General features: G+C 56.0%; 3 protein-coding genes across 4 annotated transcripts; 1 reads left to right on the forward strand and 2 right to left on the reverse strand.

The window, feature by feature from the left end:
* On the forward strand, positions 1-10,977 carry WDR46 (WD repeat domain 46). The gene is made up of 15 exons (XM_066359663.1): positions 1-161; positions 261-452; positions 563-643; positions 799-911; positions 1,036-1,123; positions 2,480-2,541; positions 2,793-2,897; positions 3,004-3,154; positions 3,264-3,399; positions 4,455-4,554; positions 9,614-9,927; positions 10,055-10,149; positions 10,296-10,391; positions 10,531-10,644; positions 10,732-10,977. The coding sequence occupies exons 1-15, from the start codon at positions 93-95 to the stop codon at positions 10,831-10,833; spliced, it is 1,818 nt and encodes a 605-aa protein (XP_066215760.1). The 5' UTR covers positions 1-92; the 3' UTR covers positions 10,834-10,977.
* An 8-nt stretch (positions 10,978-10,985) lies between these two features.
* B3GALT4 (beta-1,3-galactosyltransferase 4) lies at positions 10,986-13,607 on the reverse strand. Of its 2 annotated transcripts, XM_066359664.1 has the most exons (3): positions 13,218-13,607; positions 12,107-13,032; positions 10,986-11,608 (listed from the first exon to the last, which is right to left on the reverse strand). In XM_066359664.1, the coding sequence occupies exons 2-3, from the start codon at positions 13,007-13,009 to the stop codon at positions 11,129-11,131; spliced, it is 1,383 nt and encodes a 460-aa protein (XP_066215761.1). In that variant the 5' UTR covers positions 13,010-13,032; positions 13,218-13,607; the 3' UTR covers positions 10,986-11,128. The 2 variants fall into 2 exon arrangements, with proteins under 2 accessions (XP_066215761.1, XP_066215762.1); XM_066359665.1 differs by having other exon boundaries at positions 11,104-13,607.
* A 149-nt stretch (positions 13,608-13,756) lies between these two features.
* RPS18 (ribosomal protein S18) lies at positions 13,757-20,892 on the reverse strand. Its single transcript, XM_066359666.1, has 6 exons — positions 20,854-20,892; positions 20,259-20,357; positions 14,353-14,439; positions 14,170-14,271; positions 13,975-14,066; positions 13,757-13,874 (listed from the first exon to the last, which is right to left on the reverse strand). The coding sequence occupies exons 1-6, from the start codon at positions 20,854-20,856 to the stop codon at positions 13,799-13,801; spliced, it is 459 nt and encodes a 152-aa protein (XP_066215763.1). The 5' UTR covers positions 20,857-20,892; the 3' UTR covers positions 13,757-13,798.
* Positions 20,893-20,962: the final 70 nt, after the last annotated feature.

Below are 20,962 nucleotides of genomic sequence, written 5' to 3' on the forward strand. Positions count from 1 at the left end.
GATGAAGGCGGGAGGACTTCCGGGAGGTCCCCGGTGCGACCGTGGGACAGCTGAGGGGAGTTTGCACGTGGGTCGAGCTCAGAGTGGACTAGATGGAGACTGTCCTTAAGCCGGGCAGGGATGTCCCTCGCCAGAGAGACAAACCACAGGCCAAGAAGAAGGTAGAGGTTTTCCTAGGGGTAGAAGGAAAGTTTTCAGCCGCGGGGTCGGAGGGGCGGGGCGCGGGCAGCGGAACCTCAGGGCCCCCGATCTGCCGGTAGAGACCGCGGAGATACTGGGAGAAGACCGCTCCGACCGCTCCTGCAGCCTCTCCCGGGCCCCCTCGTCGCAACAAGAGGAAGAGGAAGCTCCTTCCCCAGAAGCCAGGGAACACTCACACCCCGAAGAAGCGCCGGGTCCTGAAGAAACCCCGAGAACGGAGGAATCCGGAGCCTCAGCGGAGTTTGTCCGGAGTGAGCGGGGGACCTGCTTAGGTGGGCGGGGCTAGTCGCCTTGGGTTTTGAGGCTACAAAGGTTGGGGTCTGTCCGAGCCTGTCAGCGAATTGCCTCCTCTCGGCCCCAGGCCCAGGACCCATTCCCAGGTCCCGCCCCGGTCCCCGCGGAGGTGGCTCAGAAGTTCCGTCGCATTGACAAATCCAAAAAGGTGAGAACCAGCCTGAGAGTGGGGTGGCAGGCAAGGAGTGTTTGGACAGAAGCGGGACCAGGTGGCTCTCCTGTGACCCCCCCCTCACAGACACACCCTCACACACATGGTCTCTGGTAACGTTCCCCATCCTTTCCCACCAATGATCTATGTAGCTGCCACATTCTAAGTCCAAAACCCGAAGCCGGCTTGCGGCCGCTGAAGCTGAGGAAGAGGAAGTGAGTGTCAAAGCTGCCCGTGCTGAGCTGCTGCTTGCCGAGGAGCCCGGGTAAGTGGACCCTATTCTGGGCCTCCCCAGCCCCTCCTTCATGGGACTGTCCTTTGTCGTTTTTATGTGGGTGCACACTTCAAATATGAGGAAGCTGTCCTGCAGCCCTGATGCTCCCTTGCAGGTATCTAGAAGGGGAGGACGGGGAAGACACAGCAAAGATCCTCCAGGCCGACATCGTGGAAGCTGTGGACATTGCGAGTGCGGCCAAGGTGAGCCTGCAGGTGGGAAGGGCACTGGGCAAGCACGCAGCGGGGCCTTGAGGAGGTATTGACTGAAGTGAGCCAAGTGTTTCCTTGGGGACTGATGGGAGAGGAATGAGGAGGAAGATAGGAAACCTACTGAACTGAGTCATTAAGACTAATAGAATTTAGCCTGACCAGGTGGTGGTGCAGTGGATAGTGTCAGACTGGGACGTGGAGGACCCAGGTTTGAGACCCCGAGGTCGCTGGCTTGAGCGCGGGCTCACCAGCTTGAGTGTGGCATCATTGGCTTGAGTAAGGGGTCACTCGTTCTGCTTTAGCCCCCCCCCCTCCCGGTCAAGGCACGTATGAGAAAGCAATCAATGAACAACTAAGGTGTCACAATGAAGAACTGATGCTTCTCATCTCTCTCCCTTCCTGACTGTCTCTATTTATCTCTCTCACACACACACACACACACACACACACACACACACATAGACTAATAGAATTTGTAACTCCATCCCTCTGTCCTCTGGTGTCCGGCCCCCTCTCCACCCTGCTGGACAGCAGTTGAGCTTCAGGACTTGTCCCCCGCCCACTCCCAAGTGGAGTGAGGAGCATGCAGAGCAAAGGATAAGCCAATTACTTCTTTTTTTTTTTTTTTACAGAGGCAAAGATAGACAGGGACAGACAGACAGGAATGGAGAGAGATGAGAAGCATCAATCATTAGTTTTTCGTTGCGCGTTGCGACTTATTAGTTGTTCATTGATTGCTTTCTCATATGTGCCTTGACCGCGGGCCTTCAGCAGACCGAGTAACCCCTCGCTGGAGCCAGCAACCTTGGGTCTAAGCTGGTGAGCTTTTTGCTCAAGCCAGATGAGCCCGCGCTCAAGCTGGCAACCTCGGGGTCTTGAACCTGGGTCCTTCCGCAATCCAGTCCGATGCTCCATCCACTGTGCCACCACCTGGTCAGGCAAGCCAATTACTTCTTGATTCTTTTTTTCTTCTTTTTTTTTTTTTTTTTACAAAGACAGAGAGAGAGTCAGAGAGAGGAATAGATACGGACAGACAGACAGGAATGGAGAGAGATGAGAAGCATCAATCATTAGTTTTTTGTTGCAACACCTTAGTTGTTTATTGATTGCTTTCTCATATGTGCCTTGACCGCGGGCCTTCAGCAGACTGAGTGACCCCTTGCTCAAGCCAGTGACCTTGGGTCCAATCTGGTGAGCTTTGCTCAAACCAGGATGAGCCCGCGTTCAAGCTGGCGACCTCGGGGTCTCGAACCTGGGTCCTCCACATTCCAGTCCAACGCTCGATCCACTATGCCACCGCCTGGTCAGGCTTCTTGATTCTTTTTTTTTAACTCTCCCCTTTCCCAGCACTTTGACTTGAACTTGCGGCAGTTCGGACCCTACCGGCTGAGTTACTCTCAGACTGGGAGGTAAGGTTGAATTCCGGCAACTCTTGAACGAGGACGTGGCCGTGTCTCCTTAACAATTTCAGCCATGCCCGCTTCAGCCGTGTGCCAGTGGGTGTCTGAGTGGGTGACGTGGGGAGTGGCCTGTGCCTGGCCGGCATGTGAGGGTGAGCGTGTTTCGTGACCTGGAGAGAGCGGGCTGGGGTGCAGTGGACTTCAGGTGGTCTGAGGGTGCTCCCCTGCGTGGACACCTGCTGACTTCCCACCCCCAACAGACACTTGGCTTTAGGAGGGCGCCGGGGTCACGTGGCCGCCCTCGACTGGGTGACGAAGAGGCTCCTGTGTGAGATCAACGTCATGGAGGCCGTGCGGGACATCCGGTCGGTGGTCTCTGTGTCGGCGGCGGTGGTGGGGAGCCAGCCCACTCTTGGCTGAAGGACAGCTGTGACCCCCTTTCCCGCTGAGCCACTTCCCCCCCACCCCCAGGTTCCTGCATTCAGAGGCACTGCTCGCTGTCGCTCAGAACCGCTGGCTTCACATTTACGACAACCAGGGAATTGAACTCCACTGCGTCCGCCGCTGTGACCGCGTCACACGGCTTGAGTTCCTGCCTTTCCACTTCCTCCTGGCCACTGCTGTGAGTGGCTGTGCAGCACAGGGACTGGTGGGAGCCTCTGAAGATGCCGCCCGTCCCCTGGGGCCCCGGTGGGGGCGGCCAGGGCAGTCAGCACTCCTCCCTCTCCCAGTCAGAGACGGGGTTCCTGACCTACCTGGACGTGTCGGTGGGGAAGATCGTCACAGCCCTGAATGCCCGGGCTGGACGGCTGAACGTGCTGGCCCAGAACCCTTACAACGCCGTCATCCATCTCGGACAGAGCAATGGTTGGTCCCGGGAGCGTGGTCTCTGGCCGTCCTGCTCTGCTTTCCTTCTCTATCTGTACTTCCTGAGCCCGTCCAGTGGCCCTCTGCCCCCCCCTCAGTCTCCTCCTTCTGTATCTGTACTTCCTGAGTCCCGTCCAGTGGCCCTCTGCCCCCCCCTCAGTCTCCTCCTTCTGTATCTGTACTTCCTGAGTCCCGTCCAGTGGCCCTCTGCCCCCCCCTCAGTCTCCTCCTTCTGTATCTGTACTTCCTGAGCCCGCCCAGTGGCCCTCTGCCTCCCCCTCAGTCTCCTCCTTCTGTATCTGTACTTCCTGAGCCCGCCCAGTGGCCCTCTGCCTCCCCCTCAGTCTCCTTCTGTATCTGTACTTCCTGAGCCCGTCCAGTGGCCCTCTGCCTCCCCTCAGTCTCCTCCTTCTCTCTCTGTACTTCCTGAGTCCGCCCAGTGGCCCTCTGCCTCCCCTCAGTCTCCTCCTTCTCTCTCTGTACTTCCTGAGTCCGTCCAGTGGCCCTCTGCCTCCCCTCAGTCTCCTCCTTCTCTCTCTGTACTTCCTGAGTCCGCCCAGTGGCCCTCTGCCTCCCCTCAGTCTCCTCCTTCTCTCTCTGTACTTCCTGAGTCCGCCCAGTGGCCCTCTGCCTCCCCCTCAGTCTCTTCTGTATCTGTACTTCCTGAGTCCGTCCAGTGGCCCTCTGCCTCCCCTCAGTCTCCTCCTTCTCTCTCTGTACTTCCTGAGTCCGCCCAGTGGCCCTCTGCCTCCCCCCCAGTCTCCTCTCTCTGTACTTCCTGAGCCCGTCCAGTGGCCCTCTGCCTCCCTCTCAGTCTCTTCTGTATCTGTACTTCCTGAGCCCGTCCAGTGGCCCTCTGCCTCCCCTCAGTCTCCTTCTCTCTCTGTACTTCCTGAGCCCGTCCAGTGGCCCTCTGCCTCCCCCTCAGTCTCCTCCTTCTCTCTCTGTACTTCCTGAGCCCGTCCAGTGGCCCTCTGCCTCCCCCTCAGTCTCCATCTTTCCCAAGTTTAATCTTCACTGCTTATGAGTAACTGGAGCTCTTCTCTGACCACCAGGTATTGTATCTTTATGGAGTCCAGCCATGAAGGAGCCACTGGCAAAGATTCTGTGTCACCGTGGTGGGGTCCGGGCTGTGGCAGTTGATTCTACAGGCACGTAAGTCACCTGTTTGGGCATTTGGTGCCGGCGGTCCCAGCTGGGCAGGGAGGTGTGGAAGGCAGGATGCCCTCAGGAGCGCAGACGCAGGGGTCTGGCTGCCTGGGTGTAAGTCCTGGTGCCGGCGCTGGTCCCCCGTGGAAGTGTGGGCACGTGCCACGGCTCTGTGCTGCCCTTGCCTCACCCTGAGGGGGCGTACGTGTCTAGCTCAAGAGACAGTAAAGTTTTTCTTTTATTTTTTTCTGAAGTTAGAAGCGGGGAGGCCGTCTCCTGCATGCACCCAACTGGAATCCACCCGGCATGCCCACCAGGGGGTGATGCTCTGCCCATCTGGGGCATCGCTCTGTTGCAACCAGAGCCATTCTAGCTCCTGAGGCAGAGGCCACAGAGCCATCCTCAGCGCCCGGGCCAACTTTGCTCCAATGGAGCCTTGGCTGCGGGAGGGGAAGAGAGAGACAGAGAGGAAGGGGGGGGGGGTGGAGAAGCAGATGGGTGCCTCTCCTGTGTGCCCTGGCTGGGAATCGAACCCGGGACTTCCACACGCCGAGCTCAACCACTGAGCCAACTTGCCAGGGCCAGTAAACTTTTTCTGTACAGAGCCAGATAGTATGTATAAATATTTTAGCCTTTGCCGGCCAAGAGGCAAAATGAGGGTGTTATGCAGGTACTTAAATAAGGAAAAAAAAAACCAAAACAGCATCACAAATTTTTTTTTTTTTTTTTCTGAAGCTGGAAATGGGGAGAGACAGTCAGACAGACTCCCGCATGCGCCCAACCAGGATCCACCTGGCACGCCCACCAGGGGCGAAGCTCTGCCCACCAGGGGGCAATGCTCTGCCCCTCTGGGGCATCGCTCTGCCGCGACCAGAGCCACTCTAGCGCCTGGGGCAGAGGCCAAGGAGCCATCCCCAGCGTCCGGGCCATCTTTGCTCCAATGGAGCCTTGGCTGGGGGAGGGGAAGAGAGAGACAGAGAGGAAGGAGGGGGGGGGGATGGAGAAGTAAATGGGCGCTTCTCCTGTGTGCCCTGGCTGGGAATCGAACCCCGGGTCCCCCGCATGCCAGGCCGATGCTCTACCGCTGAGCCAACCGGCCAGGGCCAGCATCACAAATTTTTAAGCAATGCCTGACCAGGTGGTGGTGCAGTGGATAGAACATTGAACTGAGATGCAGAAGACCCAGGTTTGAAACCCCAAGGTTGCTAGCTTGAGCTCAGGATCACCAGCTTTAGCGCCAGGTTACTGGCTTGAGCTTGGGATCGTAGACATGACCCATGGTCGCTGGCTTGAAGCCCAAGGTCCCTGGCTTGAGCAAGGGGTCACTCGCTCTGTAGCCCCTGGTCAAGGCACATGTGAGAAAGCAATCAATGAACAACTTAGGTTCCGCAATGAAGAATTGCTTCTCATCTCTTTCCCTTCCTGTCTCTCTGTCCCTAGCCGTCCCTTTCTCTTTCTCTTTCTGTGTCAAAAAAAAAAAAAATTTTTTTTTTTTAAGCAATGCAATTTGAAATATAACCACCAAATGCAATATTTTTCAAATACAAGTCTACTAATGAGAAGAATTGGATTCCTCTTTCTGAAGATATTTTGCCTAATTCACATTTAGAGTTTCTGTTCCATCTCATCAAACTCAACTGCAAATGTTTCTCTGTTAATGCTGACGTGCGGAGTGATTTCCCACATTTTCTATTCGGGAGCGACTTTCACACAGACAGGGAACGACGTGGGTGGTCTGTGAGGTGCCCGCCGTGACTTGGAGCGCTCCGCAGCGCCAGCCCATCAGACCCGGCGCTGTCCCGAGCGCTGTCCCGGGCGCTGTCCCGAGCGCTGTCCCGGGCGCTGTCCCGAGCGCTGTCCCGTGCGCTGTCCCGTGCGCTGTCCCGTGCGCTGTCCCGGGCGCTGTCCCGTGCGCTGTCCCGAGCGCTGTCCCGAGCGCTGTCCCGAGCGCTGTCCCGGGCGCTGTCCCGGGCGCTGTCCCGAGCGCTGTCCCGGGCGCTGTCCCGTGCGCTGTCCCGTGCGCTGTCCCGAGTGCTGTCCCGGGCGCTGTCCCGAGCGCTGTCCCGAGCGCTGTCCCGAGCGCTGTCCCGTGCGCTGTCCCGGGCGCTGTCCCGGGCGCTGTCCCGGGCGCTGTCCCGGGCGCTGTCCCATGTGCTGTCCCGGGCGCTGTCCCGTGCGCTGTCCCGGGCGCTGTCCCATGTGCTGTCCCGGGCGCTGTCCCGGGCGCTGTCCCGGGCGCTGTCCCATGTGCTGTCCCGGGCGCTGTCCCGGGCGCTGTCCCGAGCGCTGTCCCGGGCGCTGTCCCGAGCGCTGTCCCGGGCCGTTGTAGCACAAAAGCAGGAAATGAGAGAATGGGATTGTGTGCCAGGAAAACTATTTGTGGACACAACTTCATATGTTTATCCTCATCTCGAAATACTTTTTCTTTTTAAACATGGAATGCTTCACGAATCTGCAGTTTATCCCTACGCAGTGGCCACGCTAATCCTTTCTGTGTGGTTCTGATCTCAGTGCGTGGTGCGGCCCAAGTGAGCACTCCAAATATTCTTCTTTTGATTTTTTTTCCAACCAGTTAAAAATGTAAAAACCATTCTTAACGTGTGAGCAGCACAGAAATAGGCGGTGGGCCGGATTTGTTGTGGACCGCACTGTGAGTTCAGGCACACACAGCCCCGCAGAGGGGCCCGGTGAGTAGGGCACCGTGCCTCATCCTCGTTGTCATGGGAGATGACCCTTCTCTTCAGGTCCTGGAGGTGATGTGGGGGGGGGGGGGTGGGAGGAGGGATGAGTCTGCTTTGAATTTCTGTTCTCCTTGGAGTATTTGCATTTTACATCTATACTGATTTGTATGTATGTCTGGATCTGGTGGACAGTTTTTTTTTTTTTAATACATGGGAGGCAAAAAGAGAGACTCCCACTAGCTCCCCTCCCGGGATCCACCCGGCATGCCCTCTAGGGGGTGATGCTGAGCCCATCTGGGGCTTGCTCCGTTGCTAGACAATCGAGCTATTTTCAGCAACTGAGGAGAAGCCATGGAGCTATCCTCAGCCGGGGGCCAACTTGCTGGAGCCATTCTAGCCATGGCTGCAGGAGGGGAAGAGAGAGAGAAAGAGAGGAAGGAAAGAAAAAAGGAAAGGAGGGAGGGAGGGAGGAGGGAAGGGAAGGAGGGAGGAAGGGGTAGGGTTGGAGAAGCAGATGGTTGCTTCTCCTGTGTGCTCTGATCAGGAATTGAACCCAGGACTTCCACACGCCAGGCTGATGCTCTACCACTGCACCAATTGGTCAGGACCGGTGGACAGTTTCTCACACAAGTTCTTGTGTGTTTTCTTCTAATTCCTTTCTTCCGTCAGGCCTCTGGGCAGCTGCAGTGGGCTGGGCTCTGTGCTAAGGTCCTGGGGTATAAGGATGAATTGGTCATCGAGTCCACCCTGGTGCAGTGTTCTTGTTATATTTTTTATTTTTAATTTGTTTGTTTTACAAAAAACAAGTGGCAGCAGTTTATGGGAGTGATTGGCCAGGTAGGGCGTTTGGTTTCTACTCCATTGTCTTCCATCACCCCAGCCTTGATGTGTCCGTCACTGGATCGGGCACCCCACTCCCAGGGTTCTTCCTTGCTTGCTCCTCTGATGCCACATTTTCCTGTCACCCACAGTTGGACTTCTCTGACACAGCCCCATGTTCCTTAGCCATCAGGAATAGCAGGAATCAAAAGCACTGATCACTAGAAAGAAAGGACAGAAAGAAAAAGGGAAGGAAAATAAAAAAACAAACATGCTGAGTGTCCAGGTAGCCCGGCCCTGCTGCTCCTGAGGTCCTCCCCCCCCAGGGCCCTCCGGTCAGTTTCTGTCTGTCCCTGTCCCTGCTGTCTCGGCGGGCACGCGTGGCGCTCGCGGCCAGTTTCCAGCCTCGTCTTCCCTTCTGTCTGGTTCCGCGGCTGTTGTCGGGATGACCTTTCCCACCAGCCGCTTCCTCCCTTTACGCTGCCGCTCGAGATTCTGTGTTAAATATAAACGACGTGACTGTTAGGTTGTTCTGAAGGCAAAGGAGAAGCTCACTAGCCACCGACCGGAAGCCTTCTAGAGGCTTCGAGCGCTGAGACTCCCAGAGTTGTATCTTTGGGAACCACTGGTTTGGTTCCGCCCGTTAGACTCGGGCGCTGTGCCGGCCTGGGGCTCGGAGAGCGGGGTGGCCTGGCCCCGGCTCTCTGCCTTCTCTGGGCCGCTGGACTCGGGCGCTGTGCCGGCCTGGGTCTCGGAGAGTGGCCTGGCCCCGGCTCTCGGCCTTCTCTGGGCCGCTGGGTGGGGTGGCCTGGCCCCGGCTCTCTGCCTTCTCTGGGCCGCTGGACTCGGGCGCTGTGCCGGCCTGGGTCTCGGAGAGTGGGGTGGCCCCGCCCCGGCTCTCAGCCTTCTCTGGGCCGCTGGACTCGAGCTGCAGGCTGCCCTTCCAGGGCTGCCCAGGGCCGCTGCTCCCGTTTCCCGGGCTTCGTCAGCTCGCTTGCGGAGGTCTGGTCAACACTTCGGTGCTGCACAGCTCGTGGACCTTAGGTCCAGTCCTGCTCGTCTCTGCTGGTCCTCCGGAGTGACCCGTCCCGGGAGCCCCCGTAACCCCTGGTTTGCACCGATGGCCATTGAATTCTAGCTCTACACTCCAGTTTCCTTCCTGAGTCAGTGTCCTCATCTGTAAAAGGGAAATAAACATGGAACTTGCCCTGTTTGTCCGATGTGTAACCAAGGGGCTGCCTGCAGCATTTGCTGTGATCGTCGTGGTTACCATCCGTCTTTTTCCTTTTATTTTATTTTTATTTATTGATTTTAGAGGAAGGGAAAGAAACAGAAACACTGATTTGTTTTTCTGCTTATTTATGCATTCACTGGCTGTCTCTCTTATGTCCTGACCAGAGATCTAACCTGCAACCTTGGTATATCAGGACGATGCTCTAACCAACAGAGCTGCCTGGCCAAGGTCACTCAGTTTTTTTCTCCCCAACTGGACTTGATGCCTGGACTTGACCCACAGGCCTGCTCAGTAACCCTGGTTCCTGATTGACTAACCTCCCCTCCCTCAGGTACATGGCCACCTCTGGCCTGGACCACCAGCTGAAGATCTTTGACTTGCGAGGGACATTCCAGCCCCTGAGCGCTCGGACCCTGCCGCAGGGAGCAGGGCACCTGGCCTTCTCCCAGCGGGGACTGCTGGCTGCAGGAATGGGTGACGTGGTCAACACGTGGATGGGGCAGGGCAAGGCCAGCCCCCCCTCCCTGGAGAAGCCCTACCTCACCCACCGGCTCTCAGGCCACGTGCATGGCCTTCAGTTCTGCCCCTTTGAAGATGTGCTGGGGGTGGGGCACAGTGGGGGCATCACCAGCATGTTGGTCCCCGGTGAGTGGGTCAGGGGGTGGGGCTGAGACAGCCTGGAGGGGGGGGGAGGGGAGGGGGGCTTGGGCAGGCGGCAGTGCTGAACTGGGTTCCTGTTTATGGCTCCGCACTCTTCCCTCCCTCCGTCCAGGGGCTGCTGAGCCCAACTTTGATGGCCTGGAGAGTAACCCGTACAGGAGCCGGAAGCAGCGGCAGGAGTGGGAGGTGAAGGCCCTGCTGGACAAGGTGAGGATGTGTGGCCTGGGGTGGGGGAGGGGACAGCTCCCATGCTGGGGCTCTTGGGAAGACTGGCATTTAGCAGTCTCCCTGGCTTCGGTCCCTCTTTGGGGCCACCCTTCCTACCCATTCCTGTCCCTCTGTGACTCCTCCAGGTGCCTGCAGAGCTCATCTGTCTGGACCCACGAGCCCTGGCCGAGGTTGACGTGATCTCTTTGGAGCAGGCAAAGAAGGAACGGATCGAGAGGCTGGTAGGGAGTGGAGCCCTGAGTGCTGAGGCCCATCCTCCCCCACCATGTCCCCAGAAGCGAGGCACAGCGGGTGGCTGCAGCCACAGTGCCCGTCTCTGAGGCTGCTCCAGACTTCACCTGTTCCCTCCCCCCGCCCCAGGGCTACGACCCCGAGTCCAAGGCCCCCTTCCAGCCCAAGCCAAAGCAGAAGGGCCGGAGCTCCACAGCCAGCCTGGTGAAGAGGAAGAGGAAGGTCATGGATGAAGAGCACAGGGTAAAGGAACACGCAGGGGGTGGGCCAGGCCTCCCACGGGCCGCCCCGGCCAGCCTGCCGCCTCTCACTGCTGTCTCCCCACCCCAGGACAAGGTCCGGCAGAGCCTCGAGCAGCAGCCGCAGAAACAAGATAAGGCAGCCAAGCCTGTGGGCGCCCGGCTATCTGCCCTGGACAGATTCGTGCACTGAGCCAGATTATAGGGCGGCCTGGGAACAACAGTTTTTCTGCAAGATCACCCATGGGGGAATGACCCTGTCTCCTTCCCAACTTAGAGTGGGCAGCTGGCTCCTGGGGTGGGTGGGGATTAAAGATGAAGGTGAGTTTTTGGATAAGGCGTCTGCATTGTCCTGTGAACCTGTTCCCCTCCTTTGCCCCAGCACAGGGTGACCTGAGCCTGCAAGGGGTCACGGTGACTGCCTCTGCCCCCACCACCTCTCTCGTGGTCGCTGTAGCCTTAGCTTTGCTGTTTGGGGGCCTTTGTCCTCACAGAGGCTGTCTCCTCCCAAGTCCCTGGGGGTGTCCGTCCTGTCCAGTAGAGTCTGCCGTCTCCCAGGGCCCCCGGGTCTGTGTGCTGGGACTGCTGGGAGGACCACACTGCACTCGGAGAGGGAGAGACAAGTTTATTGAAGAGCTCGTGCCCCTGTCCTTCCACAGCAGGAAGGGAGAACCCTGGCCTTGTTTTCCTCTCCTGATGACCATCTTTGGGGCTAGCCGGCCACCAGGGCCTTGGTCTCCCTTATATCCTTTCTTTTTTTGTATTTTTCCGAAGCCAGAAACGGGGAGGCAGTCAGACAGACTCCCGCATGCGCCCGACCAGGATCTACCCGGCAAGCCCACCAGGGGGCGATGCTCTGCCCATCTGGGGCATCGCTCTCTTGTGACCAGAGCCACTCTAGCGCCTGAGGCAGAGGCCACAGAGCCATCCTCGGCGCCCGGACCAACTCTGCTCCAATGGAGCCTTGGCTGCTGGAGGGGAAGAGAGAGACAGAGAGGAAAGAGAGAGGGAGGGGTGGAGAAGCAGATGGGCGCTTCTCCTGTGTGCCCTGGCCAGGAATTGAACCCGGGACTCCTGAATGCCAGGCGACACTCCCCTTTATATCCTTCTGTCTTCAGCAACAGACTGGCACTCTGGTACAGGGAAACTGTTCAGTTGCAGCCAGCTGCCTCGGGCTGGGGAGAAAGGTTGTGGGGGTGCAGGCTGGGCCCTCAGGTCCTGTGAAGCCAGGCTATTGCCCTGCAGCGCAGGGTGCCCAGGAACTCCTCAAGCCAGGAGCAGAAGGGCGCAGGCCTTTCCCCATCACTGCCGCCCACCAGCTTCCAGGCTTCCTGCATCTTCCAGGGGTCCAACCTGTGGGATGTCAGCAGGAATTTCCCGTAGCAGCACCGGTCCAGGGGGTAGTGGGTGGCACCAGCCAGCCTGATACAGTGGGTCGGGCTGAGGCCCCCTCGTCGGGCACTTACCCCCACAAAGACATCCTCCAGGGGCAGAGGGGGTGCCCGGCTGGCCACTCGGAGGATGAGCTGCACAGCGGAAGCGGACAGCACGTACCCTGTGCCAGAGGCGTAGGGTGGAAAGGGGCCCCAGCTGGGAAGCCACTGCTCCTCTGACACCTGGTGCTTGCCCCCTGGTGTCCGAGAGGGGTGCACCCGCCAGTGCACACGACCCAAGTACAAAAGAGGCACAGGCCGCACCCCCAAGGTGGGGCCTTCTCTTTCTGAGTCTTCGTCTCCAGCCTCAACCTCTCTCCGCGGCTCCATGGCTCTCTCCCATTGCTCCCAACGGCCCCCTCGCCGGAGCAGCTCTGATACCAGCTCCGGGACATTGACGAACACATCATCGTCGGTCTTGAGGATGTAGCGGGCCATGGGGCAATGTCTGTCCGCCCAGTTCAGCCCGCTGAGGGTCTTCAGGGTAAGGTTGCGGTAAGAGTCCTGGAAGGCCGCTTGCAAGATGTCCCCCTGGGCCGCTGACTCCCGTGCCAGGAAGTCGTCCCGGGAGCCCTGGGTGGGATGCCAGCCTCGCGGCTCTCCCAGGAGAAAGAGCGTCTGCACTCGGAGTCCCCGGGCCTGGCGCTGCCCACCCCACGAGGCCCGGATGGCGTTTCTCTGGTTCCGGTTCTCCGGGGCCGTGCACACCAGGATAAGCAGGAAAGGAGGGGCGCCGGGCCCACCACATGCGTCCTCGTTGGGGATCAGGAGGCGGGGCAGGGCCAGGGGCGGCCCCGGGGAGGCCGGGGCCGGGACCAGGGAGGCCAGCGAGAGGCTCAGCAGCTCCTCCCCCAGGCCCGAGGGCCCGAAGAGGGTCCAGAAGACCACCAGCAGCAGGGCGGCCAGGAGGAGGCGCCGGAAGAGGCTGAGGGGCATAGCGTGGCGCAGTCAGAGGGGACCTGGGGAGGAAGATGGAGGGCGGTCGGAGGGCGCAGAGCCCGGCTCTCAGCAGCCTGGGTCCCTAACCGGCCGCGCCGGGGATGGGGCGAGCGGAACGCGCGAGCGGCACCAACGCTGGAAGGTGCCGAGGCGCAGACGCGGGAGACGGCACGGCGGCCCGCGGCTGGAGGTGCGGGGAGGTTACCTGGTCGCGGCCCCGCCACGCCGAGTCTCGGCTCCATGGCTGGTGGATGCAGCAGCCCCGCCCTTCCCCAGGAAGGGTGTGGCGCGGCGCGAGCTCCCAGAATCCCGGCCGGAAGCTTCGCAACGCCGACCCCCATAGGAGTGGGGCCTTTCCGGGCACCGGGCGGGAATCTGATTGGGCCACCAGTGTCTTCACGGGAGGTCTTCCTCCCTAACCACGGTCACATCTCAGGTGCGGAGCCCATCAATTCCGTGTCAAAGTCTGCACCCACATCCAACGTGCTGACACCAGCTCCCGCATTAGAAACCTAGCGTGGTTAAAACCCGTGGGCTCCCCCTTAAGGCCGAGTGCTGATTGTCCCAACTTCCTCATACCTGAGGGGTGGGGAGCAAAACCATTGATTTAATCAAAACCACGGGCACTGATTGCGCTGCTGAGTGGGACATCAGTTAAGACTTGGGAAAGCGACCAGTAGCGTCCTTCAGGATAGCTAGTATTCCCTACCAGTGTCCACAGAAGAAAAAATCACAAAGGAGCCATAGGTGTATAAACTATTTATTTAACAGACAAGGCCTACAAATTTATTTCTTCTTGGACACACCCACAGTGCGACCCCGGCGGCCCGTAGTCTTGGTGTGCTGGCCTCGAACACGAAGACTGCAGGGGAGAACACAGAATCACGGGTTATACACATTACACGGAAAGTTATGGGAGGAAACGGAGCACGAGGGAAAAGGGGACCTCCAGTCCAACTCACCCCCAGAAATGGCGCAGCCCTCTGTGGGCCCGAATTTTCTTCAGCCGCTCCAGGTCTTCCCGAAGCTTGTTGTCCAGACCATTGGCCAGGACCTGGATGAGGAAGAGGGTGAGGGATTTGTTTCACCCCCACCTGCGACCAATTCTATCCCAATTGGAAGCCTGCCTTTCTCCAATCCCTCATCTCCACACACACCTGGCTGTATTTTCCATCCTTCACATCCTTCTGTCGGTTCAAGAACCAGTCTGGGATCTTGTACTGGCGTGGATTCTGCATAATGGTGATCACACGTTCCACCTGGCAGGCAGGATGAGAGTCAGATCCATCCAGAGGGCGTCCCTGCCAGGTGGGCCTGCCCCAGCCCCCTTCTGTCCTCACCTCATCCTCTGTGAGCTCTCCTGCTCTCTTGGTGAGGTCGATGTCTGCTTTCCTCAACACCACGTGAGCGTATCTTCGCCCCACACCCTGAGGAGAGGTTTTGGAATTGGGCCTGTGTTTGTTTTCTGGTTCTTTATAGCCTCATTATTCAAATAGCACACAAAGGCAGGGCTGCAATAACCTGGCACTTGGTCTTTTCCAGATGACCTGTACCTCACCCACTTTCCAGATAAGAAGCCTAACCACTAATCAGAAAGGAGGAAAATAGTTTTGTTTGTTCAGGAGCAGGGCTGAACCCAGACCAGAGAGCTTGAGGTAGATGAGCTTGGAGAGCAAGGGCTTTTCTTTCACGCTGGCCACCAGACACTGCAGTGGCACTCAGCAGCAGTGCCTTCTGATCTCTGTCCTGCAGAGGACAAAAGGCCCGACTCTCAGAGCAGATAAAGCTTCCAAGCAGCATGACGAGGGTCTTTTGGTCAACAATGTTGATCCAAGGGTAGGGCTGTCAGTTGCTTGGATTCTCTAAAGGTCAGAATTCTTTTATTTTTTCTTAGTGTAAGGTGACAGATGGACACAGGAAGGGAAAGAGATGAGAAGCATCAATTCTTTGTTGCAGCACCTTAGTTGTTCATTGCTTTTTTACATGTACCTCGACTGGGGGTTGAGCAGAGTGAGTGGCCTGTTGCTCAAGCCAGCGACCACAGGGTTTTGAACCTGGGTCTTCTCGGTGTCCCAGGCTAACATGCTATACACTGCACCACCACCTGGTCAAGCAAGGTCATAATTCTCTGGATAACCCACTGAATCCCCATGTTTTTCAAGATCACTAACTTGATTTTGTTAGCACCCTAAGATGACCAGGCCCCAGGGAACTGCCTGTATACTGGGTTAAATAGTGCCCCCCCCCAATATATCTCCACCCAGAATCTCAGAATGCAACCTTATCTGGAAACACACAGAATCTGGAAAATATTGGTTCATTAGAATGAGGCTATATTGGATTAGGGATCACCCCCTAAATCCAATGACCATATCCTCCTCACAAAAGAAGACACAGAAACAGAAGGAAGGTCATGCAATCACATGAAGTCAAGAGGCTGGAGCGTGATGCAGCTGCAGGACAAGGGACATAAAGGCTTGCTGGTGATCACCAGCATATACAAGGACAGGTTTCGGCCCTGGCCGGTTGGCTCAGTGGTAGGGCGTCGGCCTGGCATGCAGGAGTCCCAGGTTCGATTCCCGGCCAGGACACACAGGAGAGGTGCCCATCTGCTTCTCCACCCCTCCCCCTCTCCATCTCTCTCTTCCCCTCCCACAGCCAAGGCTCCATTGGAGCAAAGTTGGCCCGGGCGCTGAGGATGGCTCTGGTTGCAACAGAGGGGCGCCCCAGATGGGCACAGCATCATCCCCTGGTGGGTATGCCGGGTGGATCCCGGTCAGGCGCATGCGGGAGTTTGACTGCCTCCCCGTTTCCAACTTCAGAAAAATACAAAAATACAAAAAAAAAAAAAAAAAAAAAAAAAAAAAAAAAAAAGGACAAGTTCCCCAAAGCCCTCAGAGGGAACAGCCCTGCCAACCTCCCGACTGTGGATGTCTGGCCTCCAGGACTGAAAGGAAGCTTGTCGTTTTAAGCCCACAAGTCTGTGGTATGTGGTAACCTATTCCACTAGCCCCAGGAAATGAGATGGCATTTCCCCTCTGTAAGATAGTGCCCTAGTAAATCAAGTTATCAGATTCAGAAGAGACCAGGGCATAAGTTTTCCAAATTTAATTATGTGCAAATGAAATAGTATGTCTGAGATTTACCTTAAAACGTGTAGATAGGGAAGGATATAGATGAAACAAGATTTCCAATATTTAACTACTACATGATACACCCACAGGGGCTATTATATTAATTTTCTTCCCTTTACTTTGAAGTATTTAAAACTTTCCATAATCAAGTTTTTTAAAAGATACTGTAAAGCTAAGGGTTTTTTTTTTCAGAGACAGAGCGAGTCAGAGGGATACATAGGGACAGACAGGAATGCAGAGAGATGAGAAACATCAATCATCAGTTTCTTGTTGCGACACCTTAGCTGTTCATTGATTGCTTTCTCATATGTGCCTTGACTGGGGGGCTACAGCAGACCCAGTGACCCCTTACTCAAGCCAGCAACCTGGGCTCAAGCTGGTGAGCTTTGCTCAAACCAGAAGAGCCTGCACTAAAGCTGGCAACCTCGGGGTCTCGAAACTGGGTCCTCTGCATCCCAGTCCAACGCTCTACCCACTGTGCCACCGTCTGGTCAGGCTGTCAAGCTAAGGTTTCTGAAAGCCCCATTTACGGAATCTAAATAATGGCCTGTCAACTTTATACGTTGGGTCCATAGATGACCCCTTTGCTGGCCCTAGATCACCCTTACTTTCTCCATCTTAGAGTACATACACTACAGGGGACCAGCACTCAGCTCTGTAGTCCAATAGCCTGAACCATGTAATAGAATAGGTGATACCAACTTAATATGACTCTCTGGAAGTATTTAGAAGGGTTATTCACAGAGGGATTGGCCTTTGGGCATAAGTCCTCATAAAAAACAGTGGGTGCTTCCTAGTCCTTGTTAACTAAATCCAACCCTTCTCCTTCCATGTTTCCCAATAACCCAAAGATGGCAGTTATCCCCAATTTAGTGGAAGAACAGAAGACCAGCCAATGTTAAAGGAATACCCATAGCATATGTCCTCGCTGGTTGGCTCAGTGGTAGAGTGTCAGCCTGGCGTGCAAGAGTTCTAGGTTCAATTCCCGGCCAGGGCACACAGGAGAAGTGCCCATCTGCTTCTCCATCCCCCACCTCCGGCCTCAGGCACTTAAAGAAAAAAAAAAAAAAGGCACAGCCTGACCAGGCAGTGGCACAGTGAGTAGAGCATCGGACTGGGATGCAGTGGACCCAGGTTCGAGACCCCGAGGTCACCAGCTTGAGCGTGAGCTCATCTGGCTTGAGGAAAAACAAAAACAAAAAAACCTCATCAGCTTGGACCCAAGGTCGCTGGCTTGAGCAAGGGGTCACTCGGTCTGCTGAAGGCCTGCGGTCAAGGCACATATGAGAAAGCAATCAATAAACTAAAGTGTCGCAACAAAAAACTGATGATTGATGCTTCTCATCTCTGCGTTCCTGTGTCTGTCCCTGTCTATCCCTCTCTCTGTCCCTGTAAAAAAGAAAAGGCTCAGTTGAACAACAGCCCCAGATGGGAGAGCATAGCCCCCTAGTGGGCTTGCCGAGTGGACCCAGGTGGGGCACATGTGGGAGTCTGTCTCTCTGCCTCCCCGCTTCTCATCAAAAATTTTCCCACAGCCAATGTTTCCAAGTGGAAAGCAGGAAGGGGTCACCACAGAGAACTATCTTACAGGATCTTTACTACCACTAAATGCCCTTCTGCTTGTGTCAGCATCCACTCCATTCTTCATCCCTCCCTGGCCAGTTAACCTTGCTTACCACTTATTTATTTATTTGTATTTTCTGAAGTGGGAAGCGGGAGGCAGTCACAGACTCCCGCATGTGCCTGACAGGTATCCACCCAGCATGCCCACCTGGGCTGTTGCTCCCTTGTGGCCAAAGACATTATTCTAGTGCCTGAGGCAGAGGCAATGGAGCCATTCTCAGCACCAGGGTCAACTGTGCTCCAATGGAGCCTTGGCTGTGGGAGAGGAAGAAAGAGATAGAGAAAGGAGAGGGGGAAGGGTGGAGAAGCAGATGGGTGCTTCTCCTGTATGCCCTGGCCAGGATTCGAACCTGCTTTGCTGACCACTTCTTCAATCACATCTTTTGAGACACTCCTTCCTACACTCAACCCGCCTTTCCTCCACTCTGGATCTTTAACAAAAAACTACCTCCAAAGAGCTCACTGGTTGTTCAGTGGATAAGATCGTCAGCCAGGTGCCTGGACGTCCTGGGTTGATTCCCAGTCAGGGCACACATGAGAAGTGACTGATTCTCTCCTCCTCCCGCAGCCAGTGGCTTGATTGATTCTAGCTTTGGCCCCAAGTGGAGGTTGCCAGGTGGATCGCGGTCAGGGGGCTCCTGTGAGAGCATCTCCCCTTCTCTCACTTAAAAATAAAGAAGGCCTGACCTGTGGTGGCGCAGTGGATAAAACGTCGACCTGGAAATGCTGAGGTCGCCGGTTCGAAACCCTGGGCTTGCCTGGTCAAGGCACATATGGGAGTTGATGCTTCCAGCTCCTCTCCACTTCTCTCTCTCTCTGTCTCCCTCTCTCTGTCCTCTCTAAAAATGAATTAAAAAAAAAAATAAAAAGACTATCTCCAAACTTTAGTTCTCTCAGCAGAGGAAGAACTAGCTGCCTCTGCCAGCTGTTCACAAAACTAGCAAAATCCTCAGTACTCATGTATAGAATAACCTTCCCCGACATCAGAGCGTCAGGATTCCTAAAGAGGCTTCTCATCAAAATGCTCATTCAGTGCCTGCAACTGCTTTAGTCCAACTGTTTACTACAAAAGCTACAACAGATATTTAACTAAAGTAAAACACAAAACCAACTCATTTTGAGGAGGCCAGTTAACTTTGCTTACCAAGTCTTTTATTTACTTATTGTGGCTAATAGGAAGTGTCCCATTAACCAGAGTCACCTTTTACCTTTAGTGACAACCCTTGAAAAAGGTATAGCTGTTTCCAAGACCGAGGCAACCTTCTTACACAGAAATTAAGAACAAATAAAAGTTGTGCTCCTTACGGTACAGGTTAAAAACCAAGAAAATGTGAAGCTACTTTAATTCTGAATGAACTCATCTGGAAAACACGGTTTCCTTTAATACTCTCCAAAACCAGCTAACAACATAGCTGGTAACAGCCACTCCCTAGCACCACCTGAGCCACCTAGCATGCACCAGAAGTGGGGGGGGGAGGGGGGCTGTGAACAAGCCAGGGCTATCCCTGACCCCACCAACGGTGGGCACACTGGTAGGAAAGAAGTCATTCAGCCACCTGCACAACTAATTACACATATTCCAAAAAATAAAAACAAAATACCTCTCTCTTGATGGAAGGCTAAGAGGTCATTATGTTGGTGAAGGGTGAAACCCAAGCTTCCAGCCACCAACTTCACCTGATGAGTCAAGTACTGGTTCCTGCTACCAACTGCAGAGGGGCAGTGACTTTCACCCCTGGCATCTGAGAATGTCCTGCTCAGAAGGCAGTGCCAATCTTCCCACCTCTACTTTTTTTTTTTTTTACAGAGACACAGAGAGTCTGAGGGAGGGATAGATAGGGACAGACAGACAGGAACGGAGAGAGATGAGAAGCATCAACCATTAGTTTTTCGTTGTGACACCTTAGTTGTTCATTGATTGCTTTCTCTCATATGTGCCTTGACCGCAGGGCTACAGCAGACCGAGTGACCCCTTGCTCAAACCAGATGAGCCCACGCTCAAGCTGGTGACCTCGGGGTCTTGAACCTGGGTCCTCGGCATCCCAGTCCAACGCTCTATCCACTGCGCCACCACCTGGTCAGGCTTCCCACCTCTACTTTTATTCACACTTGGGATCCGTCGGCATTTCTGCTCACCCCTCCAGATGCACGGTTATCTAACTTACGGGGCATACCCACGCCACAGGAAGGGCTGCTGTCACGATGCAGAGGGAAGGGGGCAGACCCCAAACCTAGAACGCTCACAGGATGGCTGGCCGTCCAGGAAAACCCTACGGATTCAGGCGGATACCCAAACCCACTCCCCGTTCCCTGGCTAACTCTTACTTACCTTTTGGGGAAACCGTGTGGGAAGGGGTGCAGGGAACTCCCCAGTAGCGGGGATGATCTGGTTGGGGCTTATGTTTCCACAACCTTGCCTCACAGCTTTTTAAGGTCGGAACAACCCAGGCTTCCATTTCTATCGTCCACTCCTTGACCCTACACTTTACCTTAATGGCAGTGATGGCAAAGGCTATCTTCCGCCGACCATCGATGTTGGTGTTGAGTACTCGCAAAATGTGCTGGAACTTCTCGGGAATCACTAGAGACTGATCAGATTGGGAGGAGAAAGCACACACCGGTGAGCTACGATCACATCACAAACCTCCACGGGCACGTTACACTCGGGACACAGGGAGCAACGCGCCCCGTGCTCAGGTGTGTTCACACCGACGGCGACCTCCTTAGTCCTGCGGGGCCGCAGGTACACGCAAGTGCTCGGGGGAGAATGCAACCCCTGGGAGAGAGGGCCCATCTGCCTGTTTCCAAAAGTGCACTCTGTGCGAGGGGCAGAGGCCGGAGGTCCCCCAAACGCGCCCAGAGCCGGTCGCCACTTTCGAGCGCCCGGGGAACGACTCTTCCTCCTGGCCCCACTCCCCAGTAAAACGGGACGTCTCTAGTCGTTCCTTCCCAGAGGCGCGATCCGAAAGTTCCACACGGAAAGTCGCAGGCCCCTAAGACAGGGTGTTCTCGGCTCCCCGATAGCAGACTTTCCCTGCCCCAGTTCCGATGTCCCCGGATCCCCAAGGCGGATTGGAGTCTTACCATGGCGCCAACGGCGTGTAGGCCTCCTGTGGAAGAGAGAGCGGAAGTGACGCAACAGTCTTTTATAGAGATCAGGCGGAAGAGGCGGGGCGGTTTCGGGTAAAGAGCT

The sequence above is a fragment of the Saccopteryx leptura genome, chromosome 1, assembly GCF_036850995.1.
Source record: "Saccopteryx leptura isolate mSacLep1 chromosome 1, mSacLep1_pri_phased_curated, whole genome shotgun sequence".
Taxonomy (NCBI): Eukaryota; Metazoa; Chordata; class Mammalia; order Chiroptera; family Emballonuridae; genus Saccopteryx; species Saccopteryx leptura.